Consider the following 27203-nt stretch of genomic DNA (forward strand, 5'->3'; position numbering starts at 1 on the left):
GCTCCCTCCACCATGAATTTGCCCAAACTGGGGTGGTTAGAGGCTCCCTCCACCATTAATTGGTCCAAACTGGGCTGGTTAGAGGCTCCCTCCACAATTAATTGGTCCAAACTGGGCTAATTAGAGGCTCCCTCCACCATGAATTGGTCCAAACTGGGTTTTTTAGAGGCTCCCTCCACCATGAATTTCCCAAAACTTGGCTGTTTAGAGGCTCCCTCCACCATGAATTGGTCCAAACTGGGCTGGTTAGAGGCTCCCTCCACCATGAATTTCCCAAAACTTGGCTGTTTAGAGGCTCCCTCCACCATTAATTGGTCCAAACTGGGCTGGTTAGAGGCTCCCTCCACCATGAATTTGCCCAAACTGGGCTGTTTAGAGGCTCCCTCCACCATGAATTGGTCCAAACTGGGCTGGTTAGAGGCTCCCTCCACCATGAATTTCCCAAAACTTGGCTGTTTAGAGGCTCCCTCCACCATTAATTGGTCCAAACTGGGCTGGTTAGAGGCTCCCTCCACCATGAATTGGTCCAAACTGGGGTGGTTAGAGGCTCCCTCCACCATTAATTGGTCCAAACTGGGCTGGTTAGAGGCTCCCTCCACCATTAATTGGTCCAAACTGGGCTGGTTAGAGGCTCCCTCCACCATTAATTGGTCCAAACTGGGCTGGTTAGAGGCTCCCTCCACCATGAATTTCCCAAAACTTGGCTGTTTAGAGGCTCCCTCCACCATTAATTGGTCCAAACTGGGCTGGTTAGAGGCTCCCTCCACCATGAATTTGCCCAAACTGGGCTGTTTAGAGGCTCCCTCCACCATGAATTTGCCCAAACTGGGCTGTTTAGAGGCTCCCTCCACCATGAATTGGTCCAAACTGGGCTGGTTAGAGGCTCCCTCCACCATGAATTTCCCAAAACTTGGCTGTTTAGAGGCTCCCTCCACCATTAATTGGTCCAAACTGGGCTGGTTAGAGGCTCCCTCCACCATGAATTTGCCCAAACTGGGGTGGTTAGAGGCTCCCTCCACCATTAATTGGTCCAAACTGGGCTGGTTAGAGGCTCCCTCCACAATTAATTGGTCCAAACTGGGCTAATTAGAGGCTCCCTCCACCATGAATTGGTCCAAACTGGGTTTTTTAGAGGCTCCCTCCACCATGAATTTCCCAAAACTTGGCTGTTTAGAGGCTCCCTCCACCATGAATTGGTCCAAACTGGGCTGGTTAGAGGCTCCCTCCACCATGAATTTCCCAAAACTTGGCTGTTTAGAGGCTCCCTCCACCATTAATTGGTCCAAACTGGGCTGGTTAGAGGCTCCCTCCACCATGAATTTGCCCAAACTGGGCTGTTTAGAGGCTCCCTCCACCATGAATTGGTCCAAACTGGGCTGGTTAGAGGCTCCCTCCACCATGAATTTCCCAAAACTTGGCTGTTTAGAGGCTCCCTCCACCATGAATTGGTCCAAACTGGGCTGGTTAGAGGCTCCCTCCACCATGAATTGGTCCAAACTGGGGTGGTTAGAGGCTCCCTCCACCATTAATTGGTCCAAACTGGGCTGGTTAGAGGCTCCCTCCACCATTAATTGGTCCAAACTGGGCTGGTTAGAGGCTCCCTCCACCATGAATTTGCCCAAACTGGGGTGGTTAGAGGCTCCCTCCACCATTAATTGGTCCAAACTGGGCTGGTTAGAGGCTCCCTCCACAATTAATTGGTCCAAACTGGGCTAATTAGAGGCTCCCTCCACCATGAATTGGTCCAAACTGGGTTTTTTAGAGGCTCCCTCCACCATGAATTTGCCCAAACTGGGCTGTTTAGAGGCTCCCTCCACCATGAATTGGTCCAAACTGGGCTGGTTAGAGGCTCCCTCCACCATGAATTTCCCAAAACTTGGCTGTTTAGAGGCTCCCTCCACCATTAATTGGTCCAAACTGGGCTGGTTAGAGGCTCCCTCCACCATTAATTGGTCCAAACTGGGCTGGTTAGAGGCTCCCTCCACCATTAATTGGTCCAAACTGGGCTGGTTAGAGGCTCCCTCCACCATTAATTGGTCCAAACTGGGCTGTTTAGAGGCTCCCTCCACCATTAATTGGTCCAAACTGGGCTGGTTAGAGGCTCCCTCCACCATGAATTTGCCCAAACTGGGCTGTTTAGAGGCTCCCTCCACCATGAATTGGTCCAAACTGGGCTGGTTAGAGGCTCCCTCCACCATGAATTTCCCAAAACTTGGCTGTTTAGAGGCTCCCTCCACCATTAATTGGTCCAAACTGGGCTGGTTAGAGGCTCCCTCCACCATGAATTGGTCCAAACTGGGGTTTTTAGAGGCTCCCTCCACCATGAATTGGTCCAAACTGGGGTTTTTAGAGTCTCCCTCCACCATGAATTGGTCCAAACTGGGGTTTTTAGAGTCTCCCTCCACCATGAATTGGTCCAAACTGGGGTTTTTAGAGGCTCCCTCCACCATGAATTTGCCCAAACTCTGCTGGTTAGAGGCTCAATCCACCCTGATTTTCAAAACAAATGTTGGTGCCAACCTCAACTTACTACAAGGGCCAAATTCACTGCTGGTGACAAGCTCTCCTCACTGCAAGTGCCAAATACACATGTTTCAAGGTGTTTTCCTACTGTCAGAGAGGTGGTATTGAGTGTGTAAAGTGTGTAGTTGTTAGGCTGTGATGTTGGGGTAATAGAGGGTCTTTGGTGTGTTAGATGCCCCCAGACATGCTTCCCCTGCTGTCCCAGTGTCATTCCAGAGGTGTTGGCATCATTTCCTGGGGTGTCATAGTGGACTTGGTGACCCTCCAGACACGGATTTGGGTTTCCCCCTTAACGAGTATCTGTTCCCCATAGACTATAATGGGGTTCGAAACCCGTTCGAACACACGAACATTGAGCGGCTGTTCGAATCGAATTTCGAACCTCGAACATTTTAGTGTTCGCTCATCTCTAGAAATAATCATTTTCCATTGCTGCCTTATTGGACAGTTAATGTCCTTTAAGTCATTCTACAGATAAAGCTACTTTAAAATGACTATAATTGTATTTATATTACTGTATTCCTCACACTAGGTGGATAAGAAGATATTTTGAAGACTGAGGACCAACTAATATAGGAAACAGCAAAAAATATGTCACCTAACACCACGGGAACAACTGACCTTAATACTGACCATAGTGGTTACACATACTTAGCCTATCTACATTTTACCATTGCGGCTGCTGTTGCTTTACTTCTCTGCCTGATTGGCTTGGTGGGAAATATTATTGTCCTATGGTACCTGAGCTTCAAGATCCAGAAGAACACATTTACTATTTATGGTATCAATTTGGCCGTGGCATACTTTATTTTCTTACTATTTAGTGTGTGTGTACTAATATTAAACATCAATACATTAAATAGTACATATCCGAATTTTCAAGGGAAGCATGAGTTGTACTTATTTCTAGAAATATTTTACGACTGCGCATTCTATTCAGGCATGTTCATCCTCACGGCCATCAGCTTGGAAGGCTGTATCGCTGTCAAGTTCCCTGTGTGGCATAAATGTGATCGTCCTAAGACTTTGTCTGTAATCATCTGTGTTATATGTTGGTCAATTGGCTGCATGGAAAGCCTTTCTGAAAACTTGGTGTGTACGGCAGATGCTTTCATGACTCAGACTTCCGGATGTACAGCAATTCAGCTGATGACCTTTACTTTAGCTATCATTGTGTGCCTACCAATAATGGTCACGTCCTGCTTAATTCTACTCATCCATGTAAAGAGAAAATTCAGCCCACAGGTCTCTACAGACCTTTATACTTTCATAATAACAGCAGTTATTGTATTTATTGTATCTGTTCTTCTATTTAACTTTTTATGGTTTCTAATATACTTCCATGTAATACCAACAGATGTTCAAATAGTTGCTTTGTTTTTTGTTACTGTCTATGGTACGGTACTTAACTGTACTATTATCCCTTACCTGTATGTGATGGCTGAAATAAAATGGAAAGCTAAATCCCACAGACCTGAAAAAGAAAGCAATACGGATATAAGCACATGTAAAATAGATAGTGAACTAAACGCTTGAGCACGCGTAAAGGGGTCATCTGCTATATCAAGCAAAACAAATTTTTTTTTACTATTGGAATACTTTTTCTTACAAAAAAGTTCATGTGCCTGGTATGTGATATATTATATTATATTATTATGGCACCCCTCATATTCTTCAGAATATCCACTTAATGCTTCTATTCCATCAGCTATTATTATATAGCCTACACAGTATCAGGAATCAGCCTAGTGTCTGTGTATAAGAGGATATGGGTCAGGGGGGCTGAGCTATGTTACTAGTACTGGATGCATCAGGTTGATATTCTGAGAGCTAAAGCCATAACAATCCTGTAATAGCAAATCTATACACACCTATAGTTTTAAGTATAAGCAAGTGAAAAACTGTTACATTTTATATTGTAATAGAGAAATGTAATATTTCATTATTGGACAATGTCTTTAAAAGATTTTTACACTGAACAGGTTACATCTATATTTGATGATGGTTAAACCTTATTTATGTTTTACCAATTGTAATTGTTCTTATGCTGCTTTGCTGTTACCAATGATACTCATACAGTATACAAGTTTTAATAAAAAGAATGTTCTTAATAAACTTACCTTTACAACTCTGTAATGACTACTTGACTGATGGGTCACTTGGTGCCCCATTCCCTTGACTAGGATCTGAATAATACATGACTGCACAGAATGACAAGAAGTGGTAAGGGTCCTCATTTACTGTGAACTGTATTTGTTTAATACATGAATCCTCTGGGAACCTGTTCTTAGGAGTTGGCTCCAGGGGAGTAAATACCGAGGTAGCAGCAGTAGCAGCTGCCACAGGGCCCAGGACATTAGGGGGCCCGGCGACAGCTGCTACTGCTGCCTTTTTATTTTTTGTTGTTGTTTTTTAACCCCTTCCCGCCGATGGCATTTTTTTGATTTTCGTTTTTCGTTTTTGACTCCCCTCCTTCTAAACCCCATAACTTTTTTATTTCTCCGCTCCCAGAGTCATATGAGGTCTTAATTTTTGCGGGACAAATTTTTCTTCATGATGCTACCATTAATTATTCTATATAATGTACTGGGAAGCAGGAAAAAAATTCAGAATGGGGTGGATTGAATGTAATGGGGTGAAGAAAAAATGCATTTCTGCGACTTTCTTACGGGCTTTGGTTTTACGGCGTTCACTGTGCAGCCAAAATGACATGTCCCCTATATTCTGTGTTTCGGTACGGTTCCAGGGATACCAAATTTATATGGTTTTATTTACATTTTGACCCCTAAAAAAAATTCCAAAACTGTGTTAAAAAATTTTTTTTCTAAAAGTCGCCATATTCCGACGGCCATAACTTTTTTATACGTAAGTGTACGGGGATGCATAGGGCGTCTTTTTTTGTGGGGCCAGGTGTACTTTTTAGTTCTACCATTTTCGGGAAATGTTATTGCTTTGATCACTTTTTATTCAAATTTTTATCAGAATCAAAACAGTGAAAAAACGGCAGTTTGGCACTTTCGACTATTTTTCCCGCTACGGCGTTTACCGAACAGGAAAAATATTTTTATAGATTTGTAGAGTGGGCGATTTCGGACGCGGGGATACCTAACATGTATATGTTTCACAGTTTTTAACTACTTTTATATGTGTTCTAGGGAAAGGGGGGTGATTTGAACTTTTAATTCTTTTTATATTTTTTTATATTTTTTTAACTTTTTTTTTATTTTTTTTTTGCATTTATTAGACCCCCTAGGGGTGTTGAACCCCAGGGGGTCTGATCACTAATGCAATGCATTACAATGCTAATGCATTGCAATGCATTGCAAAAAAGCATCCTTTCTTTTGCAGGCTGCATAGACCAGCCTGCAAAAGAGAGGATTTGCAGACAAGCCTGGGAGCCTGTACAAGGCTCCCGGCTGTCATGGCAACGGGACGTCAGCCCTGGAGCATGCTCCAGGAGCCGGCGATCCCGGCCAAAATGGCGGCGCCCATGCGCCGCCGGGAAAATGGTGCCTCCGGCGCCTTTGACCGCGGCGCCGGAGGGGTTAATGCCTCCGATCGGTCCGGGGACCGATCGGAGGCATGAGAGCCAGTTGTCTACTGCTTAAAGCAGTAGACACCCGGCTGCTATGGCGGCCGCCCGGCTCCCCGGCGGTCGCCATAGTTACAGACCCGACAAAGGGGAAGGGGTTAATAGGCCGTAACTCCAGCCGGTAACGGGCCCTATTTACTTACCTCTCCTGGCTCCAGGCAGGCTTTGGGCCTACTTGTGTGACGTCCCTGACATCACATGACCGGGGCCTGCGTTCTTATGTGTCACAATGACGTCCCGTACATTATTGAAGATGGCTGACATCAGAGGGAAGTCCAGCAGAGCCAGTGATAGGTAAGTAACAGTGTTTTTTATGTTTGTATCCCCCCCCACAGGTCTCCAATTATTATACTCTGGGGTCTGAAAAGACCCCAGTGTGCATGGTACATAGTAATGTACTCTATGTATGTGTATGAGAAACACTGAAAATAGAATTTGAATGTATAAATATGTAAATGCAGGTATAAATGTAAAGCATGTAACATAAATTTACATTCATTCTGCTATCTCTTTCCAGGGATACAAAAAAATCCCCAACATTTAAATGAGGTTAAAATGCATAAATAAGTTCTCTCTTCTTTCTTCTTCCCTTCTCTATTCTTTCTTTCTCCCATCTCTCTTCTTTCTTTCTTTTTTTCTTCTCTCTTCTTTCTTCTTCCCTTCTCTCTTCTTTCATTCTCCCTTCTCTCTTCATTCTTCATGGTTTCACAAAGGCCCATTTGCACAACTTATTACTTAGCATTTATACCAATTACCTGAAATAAATCACAAACACACCAAATTCTTCATTGGATAAAAATTGGCCGCGATGCCTTTATTAAGGGGTTACATGCAAAGTTAAATAACCATAAAATAAATATTTTATTAAATAATAAATAACCAATAATTAACCAAAATCAATATTAACCAATTAATGACCACCAAATCAATTAATTAAACACAGTCCCCCCAGCATTAGCTGGGGGACAATTCCCCACTAACAAAGCATCGCGACAGGTAGGAGAATAGGATCTTCAAGGGGGGGGGGGGGGGTGCTGCTCCATCTGGATCCTGGGTAAGCTGCCACAGATCCCTCACAAACTGCTCCTTATAAAGCTCCATTTTCCCGCCACTGAAATCATCTGCTGTATCCGCTACCAGGCAGAATACCCTCATAACCTGCTCATGCCTTAGAGACACAGTTGACCCAATCAAAACATCTGCCACAGCTTCCAGCTGTCCAATCAGCTGATGCTCCTGCTGCTGGGCAAACTTCAAGAAACTTCTAGAACCTGCTCATGCCATGGCACAGCTGACCCGAAGATGACCTCCCATAAGGTAAAATCACTGTGAACATAAAATAGGGAGGGAGAAACACACAGAAATACCATACCATATAATTAACATAAATTCATCATTAAGACACCGTGCCAGGGCCTGTGAAACCATGGGGCCCATTCCTTATGATTCCATGGGCCCTAACATTCTTTCTTTTCCTTTCTTTCTCCCGTCAAAATTAAAAAAAAAAAAAAAAAAAAGCATAAATAAGACACTTGTCAATAAATAGATCGTTATGACTCCCTAGTCTTTTCACCCTTGGGTGCACGTTGCTGTTTTATTTACAGACCTACATAATGAAATGTCATTAATAGAGACAAAAACTTACAGGAGGGAGAAAGTCAATAATGGATGGCTGTGGTGACCATAGGAATGATTAGTTTCCCTGCCTACATGACAGGTTTATGTAAAAGTATTTTCTATCCACAGACAAAGCTGGGTTCAAGCGGACAGCTAAATCCTACATGCAGGACGTCCCATGAGGCCTTAGTCTAAAGCTAAGGCCCCAATGGGTGGAAAAGTTTGCGTTTTTGAAAAACGCAGCATGTCAATTATAGTTGCGGAAACGCTGAGTTTTTCCCTCCTTTCTATGGAAAGTGTGAAAACCGCAGCAACAACACAGCATGATAAATATGTTGTGACTAGAGATGAGCGAGTAGTACTCGATAGGGTAGGTATTCGATCGAATACTACGGTATTCGAAATACTTGTACTCGATCCAGTACTACTAGCTGTTCGAAGTTAAGATTCGATGCAGAACCAGTTCTTCTCTTACCTTTAGAAGTCTTCTCCCTGCGCAGCTTCCCCGCGGCGTCTTCCGGCTCTGAATTCACTCTGCCAGGCATCGGGCCTGGGCAGAGCCGACTGCGCATGTCCGCTTGTAGGGTCTAACGTACAGGGAGATTCGGAGATAATGTCTCTGATTAGTACATTTATGGTTGCAGGCCGACTCCAAACAGAGAGATCATGGGAGCTGTCCTGTTATTTAGGCGGCTTGGAGCCTTCTGACCAGCCTCAATGGTAATGTAGCAAAACTCCCATTGACTGCCATATAGAACCACTGTTTTTTCGATGTTTCGCATATAAAAATTTGAATAAAAAGTGATCAATCCAATAAACATTCCCCAAAATGGTATAACTAAAAAGTACACTTGGCCCTGCAAAGAAAGGAAAGTTTACACTTAAGCTGACTACCTACATTTCTCAGAAAAAAGATCTAGATGATGTGACTGTGTTGAGATAACTGTACTTTGCATAAATCAATAATTCAGTTTGAGAGCATGGGAATAACAATACATTTGTTATTAATAATGATAATAATAATAATAATAATAATGTAATACGGTAGTGCTATAATGGCCGCATTGTACAGTGCAGGAGGCATGTCTGCTCATGATTACATGCTCCTGGACTCTGTCATTTTGTGTTGGCACTATTTAGGGTTAACTTTTGTCTGCTTGTGATTGACAGCTTATGGTTGCTTCATATCTGCGTCGGTAATCCGCTCGGGGGAGTCTGCATGGGGACCCCCCTACACGGACTACCGCACGCATTTGCAAGCGGTGTGCAGTGAAAGCACACGGATCCCCATAGACTATAATGGGGTCCGTGTGCTTGCCGCGAGATCTCCGCAGGGAACATAAAGACAGGAAAATACTTCACAATATACTTTTCTGTCCGCATGTTCCATGAGCTGACGGACCCCATTATAGTCTACGGGGTCTGTGTGCTTTCATTGCACACTGCTTGCAAATGCGTTCAGTAGTCCCTGTGGGGAGTCCCCATGCGGACTTTCCGAACGAATTACCAAATGCAGATGTGAACCAAGAGTAATCTGTCAATCAAACCTGGGGCAGGTTCTGAACTTGCTATAAACAGATAATGTTTATTGGGTATTGTGTCTCCGACCTTGGTAATCTTTTTTCCTTGCTCTTATATTGTATTTACTGACCTCTACTCTTTGGCTTTTGACTGCTCTTCTGGATTGCGATTTGGTACTGTTTGTCTCTCTGGTTTGACCTTGGCTTGCTGACCCCTCTTCCATGTTGTTTGTCTTGTGCTGTTCTGTGTAATACTTATCTAGAAAATGGATTGTTGTCCAGTTGTCCTCTACCACCTAGGGTACTTGAAGCAAGTAGGTAGGGACAGGGGCTGTCTCATAGTGGCCTTCCACACAGTATGATCTCCCATAATAGCCCTCCACACAGTATAATGTCCCATAGTGGCCCCTCCAGACAGTATAATGTTCCAAAGTGGCCTTCCACACAGTATAATTTCCCACACTGGTCTGTATGCTAGTAGAATGAAGAATGAGAAAAAATGGTTGTTTTAATGACTGTTTTAAACATCAGCCATCTGTAGGCTTAAGCTGACACATTAGCATACACATTAGATTTTAGATTGTCTGCTGTTAGTTGGCCGTACATAAACCTGCAACAGTTTATCCCATACAGCAAACCATCAATTAAAGTTGGTCAGAACCAAAATATGTTGTATTGGATTTTTTTCTGACATCTGTTTGCGGTGCTCTGTTTGCCAAAAAAATCTGTACATCTTAAACGGGTATTCCCATGACGCTTGTTTACTAACCTGCAGACTGTTGTGCTTTCTTCACTTCCTGCTTTACTCGGCACATAGGTGGGCGGGGTTTCACTTGCACGGGATTGGTTGTAAATGAATAACCACAGTGTGAAGCTGATGTAGCAGAGCTGGATTTGAGTCAGTTTGCATTACATACAGAGGTAACAGACTCCCTATCTCAGCCCTTATCAGCCAAATTCAATTAAACCGACTGATAAGAGCTCAGAAATCCTGGAGCTCTCACCTCCCCTATCTGTGTCATTTAAGTAGCAGAGCGTCTCAAACAGCTCAGAGCTGCTCCCAGACCCTCCCCCCCCTGAGAGCAGGCAGCTACATCACTTGACAAATGAGAAGATAATCCCAAGGGCCATAGAAACGGAGTGTAAACAATGAAGTGAATAAATTAAGATAGCGGCCAAACAAAGCAGTTTTGATAAAGCAATGCATTTAGGAAAAGTCTTAAATCCACATAAACTAGCAGTATAGATGGGATCCTTGTGATGGGACAACCCCTTTAAGGACTCCCTTCAGGTGATGCCTTATCTATCACAGATCTTATTCAATACTTGTTGCAGACTTTATGCAGTACTAAGCTGTAAGGAAAAGTTACTGGGGATGCAACACATATAATAGGTCACTAAAAATAGGAACATATTATGATTATGAGACATAATTTATCATCTAGGCAAAAAAGAGAGTATATAAATGTACCATACATGGCAACTACGTGCCCAGTAATACTTTAGAGCATATTTTTTATTCTTAATCTTTACCATTTCAATTCAGAAAAAACAAACACAAAACACATTAACAACAAAGTAGCAGTGTATAAAAGAATATTATGTAAAAAAAATGAAAGGAAACACAGAAGTGGGATATGTATGAGCACCAGTATTTTCTATGCTGGTCTTCATATTCCCTGAGCTTAATTTATGACAAAGTGCACCTCGTCATACATTAGGCTCAACCATCAGGAGTCTATGTGCCTAGAGTGAAATCTGTGCCGAGAAAAGTGCTGTGATGAAATCTAAAATACTAATGTAAATGAGACTTCAATATAAGGTATTACAAAAGCAAAGCTCTTTGCAAGGCTATATTGGCAATTAATGAATTCATTAGTGTTTAGTCTAAGGGTCCTGATTCACATGACCAAGTTCCGCCTGTGGAAAACAGTCTGTATGTGGGCTGTATTTGCCAGACTGAACGCGGGCGTGTGTATAAAAGTCACTGTATCAGTTAGATGGAACGTGTCAGAGTGTATTGAAGTCACTGTATCAGTCAGTTATGATACAGTGATCTCCTGAACAGCCCGAACACTGCTGTAATGAACTGATATTGTTATGTCCGTTCTTTACTGTTGCGATCAGGCCATTCGACTATACACACAGCCGAGTTTAGTCCGGGAAATACAGCCCACGCATAGACCATTTTCCATAGATAGGACTCAGTAGGAGTCATGTGAAAGGACCCTGACAGAGAAATAAAAAATATCCATGGAATAGTATCTTTGTATATAGCTGGTTAATATATATATATATATATATATATATATATATATATATATATATACTGTATATATTCACCAGTGGTAATATAGTTTAGAAAGTAGCTGGAAGGTGAACTTGAATGGATGTGCTACTTGTTTGGTTACTTGTAGAGCCATTATTTTCATTTTCTATTCTGAAGGCTCTCTCAAGGGCATCTTGAAAGGATTGACTAGTCTTCTGCTTCCATTTTTTGCCAATAATGAAGTAGACATATGGGTTAAGTGTACAGTTAAGCACTGTACTATAGATACTGGCAAATTGCAGAGCAAGCATGTGAACATTTAATGGTAGTAGTTTGAAATATATTAAAAACCATAAAAAATTGACTGGGATGACTGATAAAATGAATATAGAAACTGCAGTGATAATAATGGTGAAGAGTTTCGTTGGATACTGCTTACTAAAGGTCCTCCTTGTTTTAATAAGCAAGGTGAAGCTTGAGATGACCATTACTGGGAAGCAAATAACAATGGATAAACCAAAAGTCATGATCTGCACGACCGTACACGCTGTAGTATGTGCATCAATAGCTTCTGTTGTGCACACCAAGTTCTCTATATGACTCTCTGAACATCCAATGAGCCAAAGCATAGCACATGTTATAGTAGACAAGTTGTGAGGCCGGGAGTATTGGTACCAGATGGGGAATAGGACAGAGAGGCATCTTTCCAGACTGATGGCTGTGAGGATGAACATTCCCGAATATTGTGTGCTGTCATAAAAGATTTCCAAAAATAGGTAAACTATATCTTTCCCTTGAAAGTTTGGCTTTGGATTCATCAGTGTATTAATGTACATTATTAATACCAACACACTGAATATCAAAAAGGTAAAGTCAGCCACTGACAGATTGATGACATAAACCGTATACTTGTTCTTCTTGATCTTGAAGCAAAGATACCAAAATACAGTAATGTTTCCTACCAAGCCAATGAGACAGACAGCTATGCAAATGACAGCTGCTATGGTGAAATGAAGATAAGTATAGTCAATTCTTCTTGCTGTAATATTTTGGTTGCTGGGATTTGACGTTGTATTCATTGTTGGAAGAGCTGTATATCTATATATATATCTTCTTTTTAACCTAGTAACAAATGGCACTTTGTTAATAATCATATAGAAGCAGGTACATTCATATTTTAACTTTTTTACTATAATCATTATCCAGCCCTTGAACAAAAATTTATGGTAGGTAGGGAAGGAGTTAAATAGTAGAACAAAAACCAGCCATACTCACCTGCTTTTGGGTACACGGTGTCAGCCACAGCTCTGTGGTCCTCAATGCTGGTCTTTAGTTATGGTGTACCAGACATGAATTGTATCCCATCCCTTCCCCTATGTGGCCACTGCAACCAATCACTGGCCTCAGTGACAGTCAGGTACGCCATGGATAATATAATTATTAACTGAAACAGATATGTGTGGAGTAGTAGCAACCTGGCAGTCTCATAGAAGTAAATAGGGCGCTGGGCATGAATGAACATTACTGCACCAATTGGAGCATTCAGGGGAACTTTTGGGCCCCATTCTGATTGCTGAGGGTCCCAGTGGTCAGACACCCAGAGATCACAAACTTATGCCCTTTCTTCTGGATTGTAGATAAGTGTCATTCATTAGTGACTGTTATTAGTTTAGTTGGATTGTTATATTAAAAAGAAAGTTCACCACTCCTATGTATACAATACAAAGCCTTACTTGTATATTCCGTTAAACATGTTACTATGTTGCCATTAAAAATAGTTCAGATGAACGCATTCTTGCTGATGCATTTTCATAATAATTCTGTATTTGTATGTGAATATGTAAATGCATGAGTTCAGGATATCTGAATTCACTTAAAAATTGATATTGGCTGGGGCCCACCGCTGTGTTTTACAGTTCCTGTCAAGTAGATGGGATTCTAGCCAATCCCATCCACAAATTGCAGAACAAAAACATGCAGCAGCAGTGCTGCATTTTCCAAATCTGTCGAGTTTTTGGAAAATTGCAGGATGTCAATTTCGATATAGGTATAATAGGTTTAATTACGTAGGGCCTTAGTCTTTGTATGTGCAGTGGCTATGCAAGAAAACGTGTGGTGTATTTATCCTGTGAAAACCAACTGTACACATTATTTGTTGTAACTGGAAATAGCACATTAGATTGAGCAAATAAATATATTTCCAAAAAAATGCCATAAAATAGAACTAGCATTTTAAAATATGCATGTAACAAAAAGATTCAAAAAATTCCACGTTGTAATGTTTCAGTTCTCCCTACAATAATATATATATACTATAGGAGGCAAAATGCTTTTTTTTTTTTTTTTTTTTGCAGATGCTGGAATTCCTCATATCCTCATAGAATCTGAGATGTCTTATATATCTGAATAGGTCCGCTACCCAGTGAAGCACTGTCACTTGTATGCAAACCTTTCCCATGTATTCAGCTCCGCACCTCACATGAGGCGACCTGAAGCGACCACTTCAGGCAGCACTATGCCAGGGCCCCAGGGAGGGTGGCATTTTTGCTTTTCTAAGCCAGTCCAGGACAAGCTGTTTGGATTGGGGAGGCCACTGAAGCAGTGCTACTCCAGCAGCCTCCCCTCACGCTCAGGCAGAGAGCAGGTCCTCTCCGTGCTTGCTCTCTGCCTGCGAACGGCGCTTCACCCCGCCCCCTTCGCTTCACACCGCCCCCTTTGCGCCACCATGCCCCCTCCGCCCCGCCACCTCCTCTCGGGGGGGGGGGGGGGGGGCGGCTTTCTGTAGTCGCCTCGGGCAGCGAAAGGGGCAGGTTCACCCCTGCATGTATTCACTGGTATACTCTATTATATGTACCTAGGAGTGTTCTGATATCAGTGTAGTGGTTAGTAACTGGTCTAATGATGCCCTGTATTTAAACCAAGTGGATCACTGTATATTTCTTATGCAGATATATGTCAAGTCTAGCACATAGATTTACTTGGCATGCTACATTTGGCGATTCCTGTAGCAGCACAGATAGTTATATTATATCCCTGTAATAGGCTAGATTTGCGAGAACTGAGGATTACTGTAAAAACAGCATATCGTACGTCTCCATGTCTTGCCTTCAAGACTGTTATCCAAACTGCTATATGTCTACTATGAAGTGTAGCAAGTGGATGTATAATTGGCTAGTAATTGGCTAATAATCATCTAGTAATCTTCTAGTAATCAGCTAGTAATAGGCTAATAATCATCTAGTAATCTTCCATTAATCAGCTAGTAATTGGCTAGTAATAGGCTAATAATCATCTAGTAATCATCTAGTAATCAGCTAGTAATCGGCTAATATTCATCTAGAAATCAGCAAGTAATCGGCTAGTAATCATCTAGTAATCATCTAGTAATCAGCAAGTAAACAGCTAATATTCATCTAGTAATCATCTAGTAATTGGCTAATAATCATCTAGTAATCTTCTAGTAATCAGCTAGTAATAGGCTAATAATCATCTAGCAATCAGCTAGTAATCATATAGTAATCTTCTATTAATCAGCTAGTAATCATCTAGTAATCAGCTAGTAATCGGCTAGTAATCATCTAGTAATCTTCTATTAATCAGCTAGTAATTGGCTAGTAATAGGCTAATAATCATCTAGTAATCATCTAGTAATCAGCTAGTAATCATCTAGTAATCAGCTAGTAATTGGCTAATATTCATCTAGTAACCAGCAAGTAATCAGCTAATATTCATCTAGTAATCATCTAGTAATCATCTAGTAATTGGCTAATAATGATCAAGTAATCACCTAGTAAACGGCTAGTAGTCATCTAGTAATCATCTAGTAAACGGCTAGTAATCATCTAGTAATCACTGTTACAAGGCGCACACAGTTTTGTTGAGTTCTTTTTAAAGAGTTACATTAACAGGAAACCTGAAGCATTGCTACAACAATGTCTATTGTTTTTCCCAAATCCCACCTCTAACTTGCTATTGTATCCGTTATTCCTCTAGTTTAGCAAGTTGTCAGCAACTATAGTATGGATGTATCACTAATAGAAAACTGATAATGGCCTAGAACACTGGTAAAATAGGTGTCTGTTGTTTTTACAATAGCAGGCTGGTAGTAACCTGGAGCGCTGGTAAAAGCGTCTAATGCATTTCCAGGTCCCACATCCACTCTGTTATTATATCTGTTATTACTCTAGGTAAGACATTTGTCAGGAATCAGCTCATAAGTGGATCACTGTGACAACGGCGTTCAGGTCTAAATCCACTAAATGCTCCATGCTATTCTAACCTAGACAGTCTGCAACATATAGCATGGAGATCACATAGGACATCTTTCCCTAGTATACAGTATCATGTGTACTCCCTCTAGCTAATGTTGATCGATAGCAGCCCAGGATACCTTGGTTACAAGAAAGAATTAATAGATCAGGCAAATAACCAGAGTTGTAACACTAGAATTTGAGAGAAGAGGCTAACCTGTAATGTCTTCTTCTTCATGTATCGATGGCTTCTTCAGTCAGGTAATTCTGTGATTCTGAGTTGACAACACTCCCCTTCCTACCTGACAGCTCTGAGTGTTCAATGCTACATAGGTCTAGCTGGTAGTAAAAGCTGCAGTAGATGGGGGAATGTGGCACAGCGCTGGATGTCGTAATTACACAATATAAGCCTATTATTACGAAAATAAAGAAATATTGTAGTTTTACATCTTCTGATGCGGATTGTTAAACAGTGTTGATAACTAACAAATTGGCTGTAATGATTCTTCAACTATTACATTACCTGTGAAATCAATGCAAATATTATAACCAGCGGAGACCCAGTAGCTATGGCAGCTGCTCAGCAGCACAATGGCCACTATCTTAAAGGACCCAGCAAGAGGTTAATGAAAACCTACTTATGAAGGACATTCCATATTATTAAGCAGACCACAGGTTTCAAGCAATATGGGAAAGAAAAAGGATCTCACTTCCACTGAAAAGCGTCAAATAGTGCAATGCCTTTGACAAGAAATGAAAACATTAGATATTTCATGAAAACTTAGGCATGATCACTGCACTGTGAAGAGATTTCAAGAGTATGCAGAGAAGAAGGCAAGTCAATTGCCTGTATTTAACACACAACACGTTTCGGGTTAATCACCCTTTTTCCAGTGTGTACACACTTTTGGATGTTCCAGACGTCAACACCAGCAGTTGGTGTTACAGAGGTTTGCTGCTACCGGAGTCTGTACATTCTGAAGGGTCCTTCCTACAGGTTGGAGGGCCCCAACTACTTGTCTAAATATTGGCTGTGAGATTTTGTCACAATCACAGAAGGCGATCCTTCATTCCATGTGATTATCATATGTCCTTATCCATCACTGTATCACACTATTAGCGCTTGGTGTTTTGCATTTTTTTCTTTTCTCCATACTGTGAAGATATTTGTGACTGATACAAAGTGGGTTTTCGCAGATAAAGGCATAATGATGAAGGTTTCTGCCAGACAAATTTATGGAACTAAGAGAGCAGATGGTAAAATACCATTACAAAAGAGCAAACAGATATTTGAATCTGCCTTTGCCTCTAGAGTTCTTCAAAGTGTAGAATCCTCCAGAGGCTTGCAGTTTTGCATAAACCTACTATTCGGCCACCTCTAAACAGTGCTCACAAGCAGAAATGGTTGCAGTGGGCCCAGACATGAAGACTAATTTGGAAACAGTCTAGTTTACTGATGTGTGCCGTGCAACCCTGGATGGTCCTGATGGATGGAGTAGTGGATGGTTGGTGCATGTCCACCATATCCCAACAAGACTGCAATATCAGCAAGGAGGTGGTGGAGTCATGTTTTCGGCCAAAATCATGTGGAGAGAGCTGGTAGGCCCTTTTAGTGTATTTGAAGGTGTGAAAATGAGCTCTACAAAATACATAGAGTTTCTGACTGACCCCTTTCTTCCAAGGTTCAAAAAGAAGAACTGTGCCTTCCAAAGCAAAATTATCTTCATGTATAAGAATGCACCATCTCATTCAGCACAGAATACCTAAGTGTCATTGGCTGCTCTGGGCACAAAAGGAAAGAAACTCATTGTTGGATGCACATGGTCTGGTTGATACAATGCACAAGCTTCAGATGTATCACAACACTAAGTTTTAAAATGATGCTAAATATATTTCTTAGAACAAACACAGGACAAGTAAAGTAAGTTCATACTAGATATGACTGTAACAATGTTTTATCCTAGAAAAGGACTCCATCAGAGTCACAAGAGGAAAGAGACACTAAAATAACTGCTGCTGTTGTACTCTGCTACTTTGTGAGTGAAGGATAGCTGTTAAGATACTCACTAACTGTAAGCCTACTTGTAGTCATCATACTTTTTAGTGCAGCACTGCTCACAACAATCACTTTAAGGCTGCTATGTCTAAAACTGAAGCTTTGCTGCCTCATTCTCCATTTAAACTTTGCCTGAGGCCTACTCAGGTACTTTCTATTTACTGTAATTATTTTGCAAGCTCTGAAGTTACCTGTTCATCTACTTACTCCCTGGTTACTGATTTTGGCTTGTTTTCCTGGATATCCATTTTCTTACTGGTTTTGTTACATCCTTGTCTATCCAGGCTTTAGCACCATCCTCTGGCCACATGGGACGGTGCAGGAGGTGTGACCGGCTGTGATTCCTTGCTTTGGGTTCTTCTTGTACTGTATTGTCTGAACACTGTTCTATTTTCTTACCTCTGTCATTGATTTTCCACCACTCACATCTCCTTCACCTTGGTTTCCCCCTTCTCCTCTTATAGTTAATCTTAGCCTTACCTGTATAATTGAGAGACTGTCTTCCTATCAAGTCTGGTGTGGATTCTTCTATTTATTGTTTGCTCACATTCACCATGGCGCTTGCTATTGCCTTGTGCGTGCTGGCTATCTACTCTTTGTTGTTTGTCACTTATATCTAAGAAGTGAGTGTCACCCAGCTGTCTTCTGTTGCCTAGGGCAGGGAGTCAAGTAGGCAGGGACAGGGGAGGGTTCAGCTTAGGGCTCACTGTCTTGTCGTGCCCCTCCTCCCAGGGTTCACCAGCAGCTACTGGGGAGTTGCTTTTCTAGCAATTCCCTTACAGATTTGGCTTTGACTGTGAACTCTTGGACTCTCCTCAGCTTGGAAACATTTAGTGTCGCTAGGTTCACACTAGCGTTCGATTTCCGTTCTCAGCTTTCCGTCTTCTGCATGCAGAAGACGGAAAGCTGTCAGACCAGGTCCGGCCGTGAGCGGTGGTGAGCGTTTTATGCTCTCTGCCGCGAAACCGGTTTTTAAAATCGGACACAGAGTACTGCATGTCCGACTCTGTGTCGTGGCGGAGAGCATAAAACGCTCACCGGCGCTCACGGCCGGACATCTTTCAAACCCATTCAAATGAAAGAGTCCTGCAGGTTTCCGTCTCCTACCTCTGTTTTGTGCAGGAAACGGAAATCTGCAGAACGGAGGTCGGGCACAGAAGTGAATGAGCCCTTGTTCTGTTACTGATTTGGATAAACTCTTCTGTAAGTTAATTGGTCTGATCTTGGTCTGCAAGTGCAACTATTTTCTGACACTTGCGCTGGTGTGCTAACCTTGGTCAGGACTGGTAAAGTTCATTCTGTCTTGTGGTGGGCTCTGATGAAGTCCTCAGAGGTATCCTTAGACTATGCCCACCAGACCAGTGTAAGATTATAGTTAGCTTGTTTTTCTTGCTATATGTGATTTGGCAGTTTTTGCAGTGTATTTGGAAGCTGCTTAATCAACATTAATTCCTTTAGTGGGAAATTGCTTAGGCCGGGTTCACACGGAGTATTGTGGCTCGTCATTTGGTACGTACACGCCGCGGGATCTTTTGCGGGCCGTATACGCTCCCATTGTTTTCAATGGGAGCAAGCACCGTACACGTGGCGCTATTTTGCGGCCGTGATTTTGCGGCCACTATTACAATAGCTGTTTCGATACTGCTATATCTTCCAGATAAGCCACTACATTCCCCAGAATGAGGCAGTAAATCAATGTACCCTCTCCTCTCCCTAGAGTTCTGTGTGTGATGAGAAATCAAAGAGTGATCTCTATGTAAACAAGCTGAAGATAAGAAGAAGTAAATGGTGAGGGAAACTTCTTCAGCAGATTTCTGCCAAAAAGTGGACAAAAACTAGTTATGAGTGCATTACATTAACACAAATCATGCCCAACCATTGCTACTAAAAGAGATTGTACACAATTTGAAAAAAGGTCTTTATTTCAGAAACAGTGTCGGTCTCATCACTTGAATTTTAATGTAAAATATGATGTATTATATTGGTACAATTTCTGCAAAAAACAAACTTAAATATAGTCCATAGTTAAGCAGCTGCCTTGCAAAAATTCTAAAATGCAAGATTGGTTTGGCTTGAAGTATTACTGGTTCGGTTGCTGTTCAAATCATTTTTTTCCTCTTCATGAAAGGCCTGTTTGAGGACATCTTGGATAGAGTGATTAGTCTTCTGCTTCCACTTCTTCCCAACAATGAAGTAAATATATGGGTCAATGGTACAGTTTAGCACTAAACAATATGTACTGGCGAAGTAAAGTGCAACCATTTCAATATCTGATTGTAGCAAGTGGAAATACAATAAAAACCAGACAAAATTGATCGGGATGACAGAAATGATAAATACAAAAACTGCAACAATAATGATAATGTAAAGCTTTTGAGAATACTGCTCTCTGAAGGTCCTCTTTACTTTGATCAGCAGGATCAAACTTGAAATGACCATGACGGGCAAACAGATAATAATGGCTAAAATAAAAATTATGATCTGAATTGCTGTACACTCTGAAGTCTGTGTGTAAAAAGCTTGTTCTGCGCACACCAAGTTGTCTATGAGACTCTCTGCACATCCAATGAGCCATACTGAAGCACAGACGATACTAGACAAGTTCTGAGGCCGACTGCATTGGTACCAGAAGGGGAATAGGACAGAAAGGCATCTTTCCAGACTGATAGCTGTGAGGATGAACATTCCCGAATATTGAGCACTTTTACTAAATATTTCCAAAACTTTATAGAATGCTTCTTTGCCTTCAAAAAGTGGATTCATACTGTTTGATGTATAAATGTTTATTATTAGTACAATTATGCTGACCAGTAAATAGATGAAGTCAGCCACTGACAGATTGATAATGTAAACCGTGTACTTGTTCCTCTTGATCTTGAAGCAAAGATACCAAAACACAATAATATTTCCTACCAAGCCAATAAGGCATAAAATTGCACAAATGGCAGCAACTACAGTTACATGCAGGTATGCATCTTCTGGATAGTTATAATCCGTATAATTTTGGTCAGTGATATTAGGAGGAAGAGTTGAATTATTCATTTTTCTTGAATGGTAGCGCCTTCTTAAAACCTGTGTTCAGAAATATAAAGATGTTATAGCATAGAATAAATCTAGCAGATTTTTACTATGTAAAATTAATATCTGGAGATGTTAATAATCAACATTTTATTGCTCAATTTTATCTAATATCTGGATTAAAAAAATAAAAAATTCTGCTGATAGTGTTTGCAGCCCTTTTGCAACCTACAAACAGACCTGGTGTAATCTCATCCTGAAGACATGTTAATCTACTCTATTTGCCACATCTTTTAGATTACAGATAGGCTGCCGAAGATGAAAAACCAGACCACATACAGGTTTGAATGGAACCTGCAAACATGGAAATACAGTCTGCATAATTGCCACAGACACAAATGGTAGGATATTTTATCATGACTTCTTGCATAAAGCTACTGATTTATGTTAGATGCACTGGAGTGGTAGAAAATTCTAATTTACAACTTTATCTAAACTGTCTAAAAATCCCTGTTCCCTTACGGTTTGGTGCTCACCTTTTGTGGTTGTGAATAGTCACAACTAGAGATGAGCAAACACTAAAATGTTCGATGTTCGAAATCCGATTCGAGTAGCCCCTCAATGTTCGACTACTCGAATCGAATATTAAACCCTATTATAGTCTATGGTGTTAGGAGTATTTAGGTTCTTTAATTTCTATTTTTCTTACCTGGGGAGTTTTTGGCTGCGCAGTGTCTGGGGTGGCATCCTGGCGCTGCGGGGTTGTCCTGTCGTGAGTATTGGTGCACACCTTCTGACTTGCATGCGCGCACTGCTGATAGGCAGCTTTATCTCCTGGTTGATTAGTCTGTCCTCCCATTTGCACCTGGGAGGAGTGGTCTCTACTCTGTATTTAAACCCATGCCTCCCATGGTTCTGTGCTGAGTGTCGCTTTTACAGAGCTAGGCCTTAGCAGGAGGAGTAGGTGGTGTTCTGGGATAGAGGAAGTTCCGTGGTTGATTTTTGGGAGGTTTGGGTGAACGAGTTGGTTTGTGTGTTTTCCCTTCTGTGTTCACCAATCCTCCCTCTGTGTATAATTGACTGTGTGAGTGAATTGCCTTATCCTTTGATTTCTACTCAGTTTCCCTGTGTTTGTTTCCTAGTGTATGGTTCCTTCCCATATTGGTTTGGGGGAATCCTTTCCCACATCTTTCCTGTGTGCTGCTTGTGTTGTTAGTCAGCGCACACCCTTGTCAGTCCCTGTCAGTAGCAGCTTCACTTGTTCGTTAGGGGTGACCCCCTTTAGTCTCCAGTCCCTAGAGGTCTTATAGGGCATTCCTTCTCCCACTTCCCTCTAGGCCTACGGAATCAGTGAGAGAGGAGCTGTCGGGGTCAGGCTTAGCCTGAGTACAGCCGACCCACACCCGTGAGGCAGGGACCGGGATAGCTAGTGGGAGTAGTGCAGGGCGAGATTCCCCACTGCTATCCCTTAGCCCCGTTGCAGCTACCTGGACTGACATAACATATGGGGGGAAAATGCTCGTTTCAGGAGTAGGCAACATTCGATCAAATTATACTTACCAAGTCCACGAGTGAGGGTCGGGCTGGATCCTCCGAGAAGTCTTCTCCGTGCAGCGTCCCCACGGCATCTTCCGGCTCTGAATTCACTCTGCCAGGCATCGGGCCTGGGCAGAGCCGACTGCGCATGCCCGCACTACATGCGCAGTCGGCTCTGCCCAGGCCCAATGCCTGGCAGAGTGAATTCAGAGCCGGAAGACGCCGCGGGGAAGCTGCACGGAGAAGACTTCTAAAGGTAGGAGAAGAACCAGCGTTGATTGGCCGACTGTATAGCATTTGGCCAATCAATGCTGGTTCTGCATCGAAATTTTCCATTCGAATAGCGAGTGGTACTCGATCGAGTACGAGTATTCCGAATACTGTAGTATTCGATCGAATACCTACTCGATCGAATACTACTCGCTCATCTCTAGTCACAACCACTATTTGTGCGTATCTTAGGAGATGGTGAAGGCTGCTCAGGTATGTCTCTCCTATGGAATCCAATAAACTCCAAAAAACAACTTGATAAACAACGGTATACCACAATATCCAAGATATAATGTGAAAAATGCCAATAGGCGTCTCTATTTTCTATATTATATCTTGAATATTGTGGTATACCCTTATTTACCAATTTCCAGCCATCGTGGACCCAAAGTGACAAGTTACTACTATAATGACTGGATGGTTTGCTTCTGAAAGAATTGAATTATGTAGTGGAACACTGATAGAGTTAACTGCTGTTTGACTGTATTGCTGCACTACAACTTATGTATCATGCCGTTTTCTTATTTTTAGTCTAATTTTACTTTAAGATGAACTGAACCGACTGTGATTGGAGCTGAAAGTAGAGAAAATTCCTCCATTTTAAACTTGGCACACACTTAGAATCTTCTAGCAGGGGTTGGGTGAGTCTATATAAGCTTCCCATAACCCTTTCTTAGTATCAGTAGGTAGTTGAATATGGAAATGGTGTATTCCCCTTCACTTGTCTGGTAAAGGAAACAGTGTCTGTGGCCTTAGTCAGCAAGAGAATGCCGTCATAATGATCAATAGGTTGGTCCACACCTTTAGCCCTGCAGGAGAGAGCGCTCAGAAAGGTGTCTTTATAATCAAATTATAGTAAGAAGCCATTCCCCTGCCTTAACCTGGCAGGATAGCACTCACAATAGTGTTTCATGGTTGGCTGCACAAATGGGACTGTAGATACTTTCTGGGCATACTACAAATACCTACAGTTCTGTCTGTGTGGCTGATATAGTGACACTGCAGGGCTAAGGGTCAGATTGACCTCTTGCTGTAATTTGATTATTACATCAACATTCTCTTGCTGACCAAGGTCACAGACCCAGGATAATGGGTCCTCTATGAACTCCCTCCTTTGAGAACTCCTCCATTATTTCATACACCATTAGTTATACCCAAAACCCCTTCGCAGGAAGAGCAGGACTCTGGGGAACCATTGCATAGTTGTGAGGAATGGTATCTTATAAGATATTAAGAAATTACTTTGCTGGAGATCACGTGACCACTTCTGAGAGTAAGAAAACACAGACACAAGCCCCAAAAAAGCCTTACAAACTCTTTAGTGCAGGGGTAAGCAATCTTTTTTGTACAGTGTGATGATTTAAATTATAAAATCAAGATGAGATCCTCGGAGTGCCGGCAATAATTGTAAGGCTGACGCTCCCTATACTAAAGTCATATACCATAAACCACAATATAGAGGTGCTGTCATACTGTGCTCTCAGCCACATGCATTTACCACTATTTGTCTGGATGCGCCTATTGTTTCCCATTAGAAGTGATGTAATTACATGTATAACACTCCATTTGTGGTAAATGTATTGGACTGGTAGCAGAGTGAGGTAACACTTGTAGAACGGTGACACACTACGTACCTAGATGTGACTATTCATCCAGTCCCTGACCGCCAGTACCTTCACTTTTCTGTAAGTGAAACTCTGACTAATTTCAGCTGTATTTAATTCCTGGCCATACGATAACAGCTAAACCACAACCTGGAATTAATGGTTGTCACACGTATACCACAGTGAAAGCATCAGTGCCCAGGGACTGGATGTGGCTATAGCCGCACCCAGGTACAAAGCGTGCTACCACCCAATAAGAAGCACCATTAGACCTCATACAGACAAACAGCACATATGTCCAAAACCATGTGTCCTCCATGGTTTTCACTGACCTATACATTAAAATGACAGAGTTGAAATACAAACAGGTATAGGATGTGGGCCAGACACAGAGCTGCAAATATGTTGACTGTGTATGTAGCCCCATAGAAATGAATGGGTTAGAACTTTTAAAACATATGGTTGTGTGCTTTACAATTTAGTAACTCCATGTTCCTCATATTAATAGCAGTTAACCCCATCATGTTTCTCACATTAACCCCCTGTGTGCTTCACATAAGGCTTACTAATATGTGAGAGAAATGAAGGTACTAATGAAGTAAATATCTTCAGCATTGACGTCCTCAATTACCTCCACATGTCTCATATATTAGTAACCTTTATATGAAACACACAGGGGTTAAAATAAGGGACATGATGGGTTTAACTGGTATTAATGTGAGGCAAATGGAGTAGCTAAAACTAAATTAATAACTAGAGATGAGCGAGTACTGTTCGGATAAGAAGATCCGAACAGCACGCACGCATTGAAATGAATGGACGTAGCCGGCACGCGGGGGGTTAAACTGCCGGCCTGCGTCAAAGCGGAAGTACCAGGTGCTTCCATTCATTTCAATGCGTGCGTGCTGTTCGGATCGGCTGATCCGAACAGTACTCGCTCATCTCTATTAATAACCCCAAATTCCTGACATTAATAGAAATAGTAACTCAGATGCCCATCACTGTAGCAGACACTTTCCTTGTGCTGTACAGTGATGAGCTCCGTCTCCTGTGCTTTCTTCACCCTCTCTTTAGTGGGCTGAGAGTGTTGCAAAAGGAGAGGACGTGGTCTCCGCACACTTCTAGCCCTTCTGGTCGGACTGTCAGGTCTGTTTCTGTCCCTGGTTGATATACTGCTCCCCCAGCAGAAGGAGCGCTATCGCAAGTCCTTCCTGCCAACCGCGACCAGGCTGTATAATCTACATCAGACCAAGTGAAGATCACTCCGCACAGACAACTAATGATTATGATTATGAAGTCTTCCTTCTTTCCTCTTCTGTTCCTTAGCTGCTATGGACTCCTAGTATATCTTCTCTTCTCAGCATATGTGTGTCTACGTCTGTATTATATTACTGTGTATTATCCTGTATCTGTATTACTATGCTGCTGTAACATACTGAAATTTCCCCACTGTGGGACTATCAAAGGATTATCTTATCTTATCTTATACCGCTGCTGTACCGAAGCTCTGGATGCTCCCTCTTCATTTTATAATTGTAGATCCTGGATTGGCAGTATGTTAACTGCTGTGCTAGCAAAATATGCCATGTGTGCCAAGGGTTGCCAACCCCTGCTTTAGAGGCTAGGTAGTTATTACAGTATATGTGCAATAATACATTTTGCCTAGAAAATCCCTTTAGGCTAAGGGCCCAGGTAACGAAATGCAGCAAAAAGATGCTGCAGAAATAAACGCAACTAAAACTAAATGTTTTTTTTTTCAGCGTATTTTATTGAGTTTTTGCTGTTTCTCTTTGCTTCTCTTTTTCCTTCCTCTATTAAATCTACAGGAAAACTCTTGCGATTCCAGAGCTAACAATAACATATGTGAATGAGAATAACCAAAACCTCATTCACTTTGCTGGTACTGTAATATGTAGCATTTTTTTCTGCTGCATTTCTGTAGGTCCTCAGCCTTAAGAATTGTTTGAAAACAATGGAAGGTTAAAACCTGCAATTGCTCAGAAATGTGTGTTGTTATTCTTAAATATAGCACAAGCACAAGCTGTACTCCCTAGGAAGACCAATACATCCTTTCTATAAGGCTCCAGTCTAAGAACATCTCCCCTATGGTATCTACATCACCACAAGCTGTACTACCTAGAGAGACCAATACATAATTTCTACAAGGTTTTAGTCTAAGAACATCTTCCCCATAGAGTTTACAGTAGCCTGCTTTAGCTAAATTCTGCTTTAAGTAAATGTTCACCTCTATCAATCCTCATTACAACTTTATTTGATCCCTCTCTGCCCCCCCCCCCCCCCCTCCCCGGCTACAAATACAGTCAAAACATTAGCTATGAACTCAGGGAGTAAAATGTAAAAATACCTGAAAGTGTAAAATAACCGGAATACTAGATAGATACATATGTAACGCTAACCTGTAATGTCGTCTTCTACTTCATACAAAGGTGGGTATGTCAATCAATCCATCCTGGGACTCTGAGTGTAAAGAAGATGCACTTGTCTTCTCAGCAGCTTTAAGTCTGTACTTAATAACAACCTGTGCTGCATAGGTGGAGCACCCTGACATCATATAAGATTTATGGGAAGTTCCAGTATTAAGAAACAAGTAGGATGACACTTCATGAAAGCATGTTTAAATCTAGGTCACTCCCAAGCTTCCAAAACAATACAGTTACTGTAAGTTATTATGTAAGATATTCATGTTATAGGAAAAATTAAAATTGGTTTACATGTAAGAATTCCTCGGAGACTGTATTACAACTTCTTGGTCTACTTCCAAGTGTTTCCCTCTTAGCAGTAGATCTATTTTATACGCAAATATTTATTAGTTAATTTTCCATACAAACACAAAAAGAACACTTAATAATGAATACTGCTCAGAAGTGGGTACACTTGGTTGAATAGTTTGAATGGTTCTGTTTAGTGTCCAGTAAAGAGCGTTGAGC

At 41.7% G+C, this 27203-nt stretch overlaps 3 protein-coding genes across 3 annotated transcripts; 1 reads left to right on the top strand and 2 right to left on the bottom strand.

Moving 5' to 3' along the window:
- Positions 1–3114: 3114 nt before the first annotated feature.
- LOC142201085 (mas-related G-protein coupled receptor member X2-like) lies at positions 3115–4059 on the top strand. Its single transcript, XM_075271918.1, has one exon. The coding sequence runs from the start codon at positions 3115–3117 to the stop codon at positions 4057–4059; it is 945 nt and encodes a 314-aa protein (XP_075128019.1).
- Positions 4060–11610: 7551 nt separating this feature from the next.
- LOC142201086 (mas-related G-protein coupled receptor member H-like) lies at positions 11611–12600 on the bottom strand. The gene has a single exon (XM_075271919.1). It carries the CDS (start codon positions 12598–12600, stop codon positions 11611–11613), a length of 990 nt encoding a protein of 329 aa, XP_075128020.1.
- A 7276-nt stretch (positions 12601–19876) lies between these two features.
- LOC142201087 (proto-oncogene Mas-like) lies at positions 19877–26764 on the bottom strand. Its single transcript, XM_075271920.1, has 2 exons — positions 26673–26764; positions 19877–20899 (listed from the first exon to the last, which is right to left on the bottom strand). The coding sequence occupies exon 2, from the start codon at positions 20867–20869 to the stop codon at positions 19877–19879; it is 993 nt and encodes a 330-aa protein (XP_075128021.1). The 5' UTR covers positions 20870–20899; positions 26673–26764.
- Between the last annotated feature and the right edge of the window lie 439 nt (positions 26765–27203).

This window comes from Leptodactylus fuscus, chromosome 4 (assembly GCF_031893055.1).
Source record: "Leptodactylus fuscus isolate aLepFus1 chromosome 4, aLepFus1.hap2, whole genome shotgun sequence".
Taxonomy (NCBI): domain Eukaryota; kingdom Metazoa; phylum Chordata; class Amphibia; order Anura; family Leptodactylidae; genus Leptodactylus; species Leptodactylus fuscus.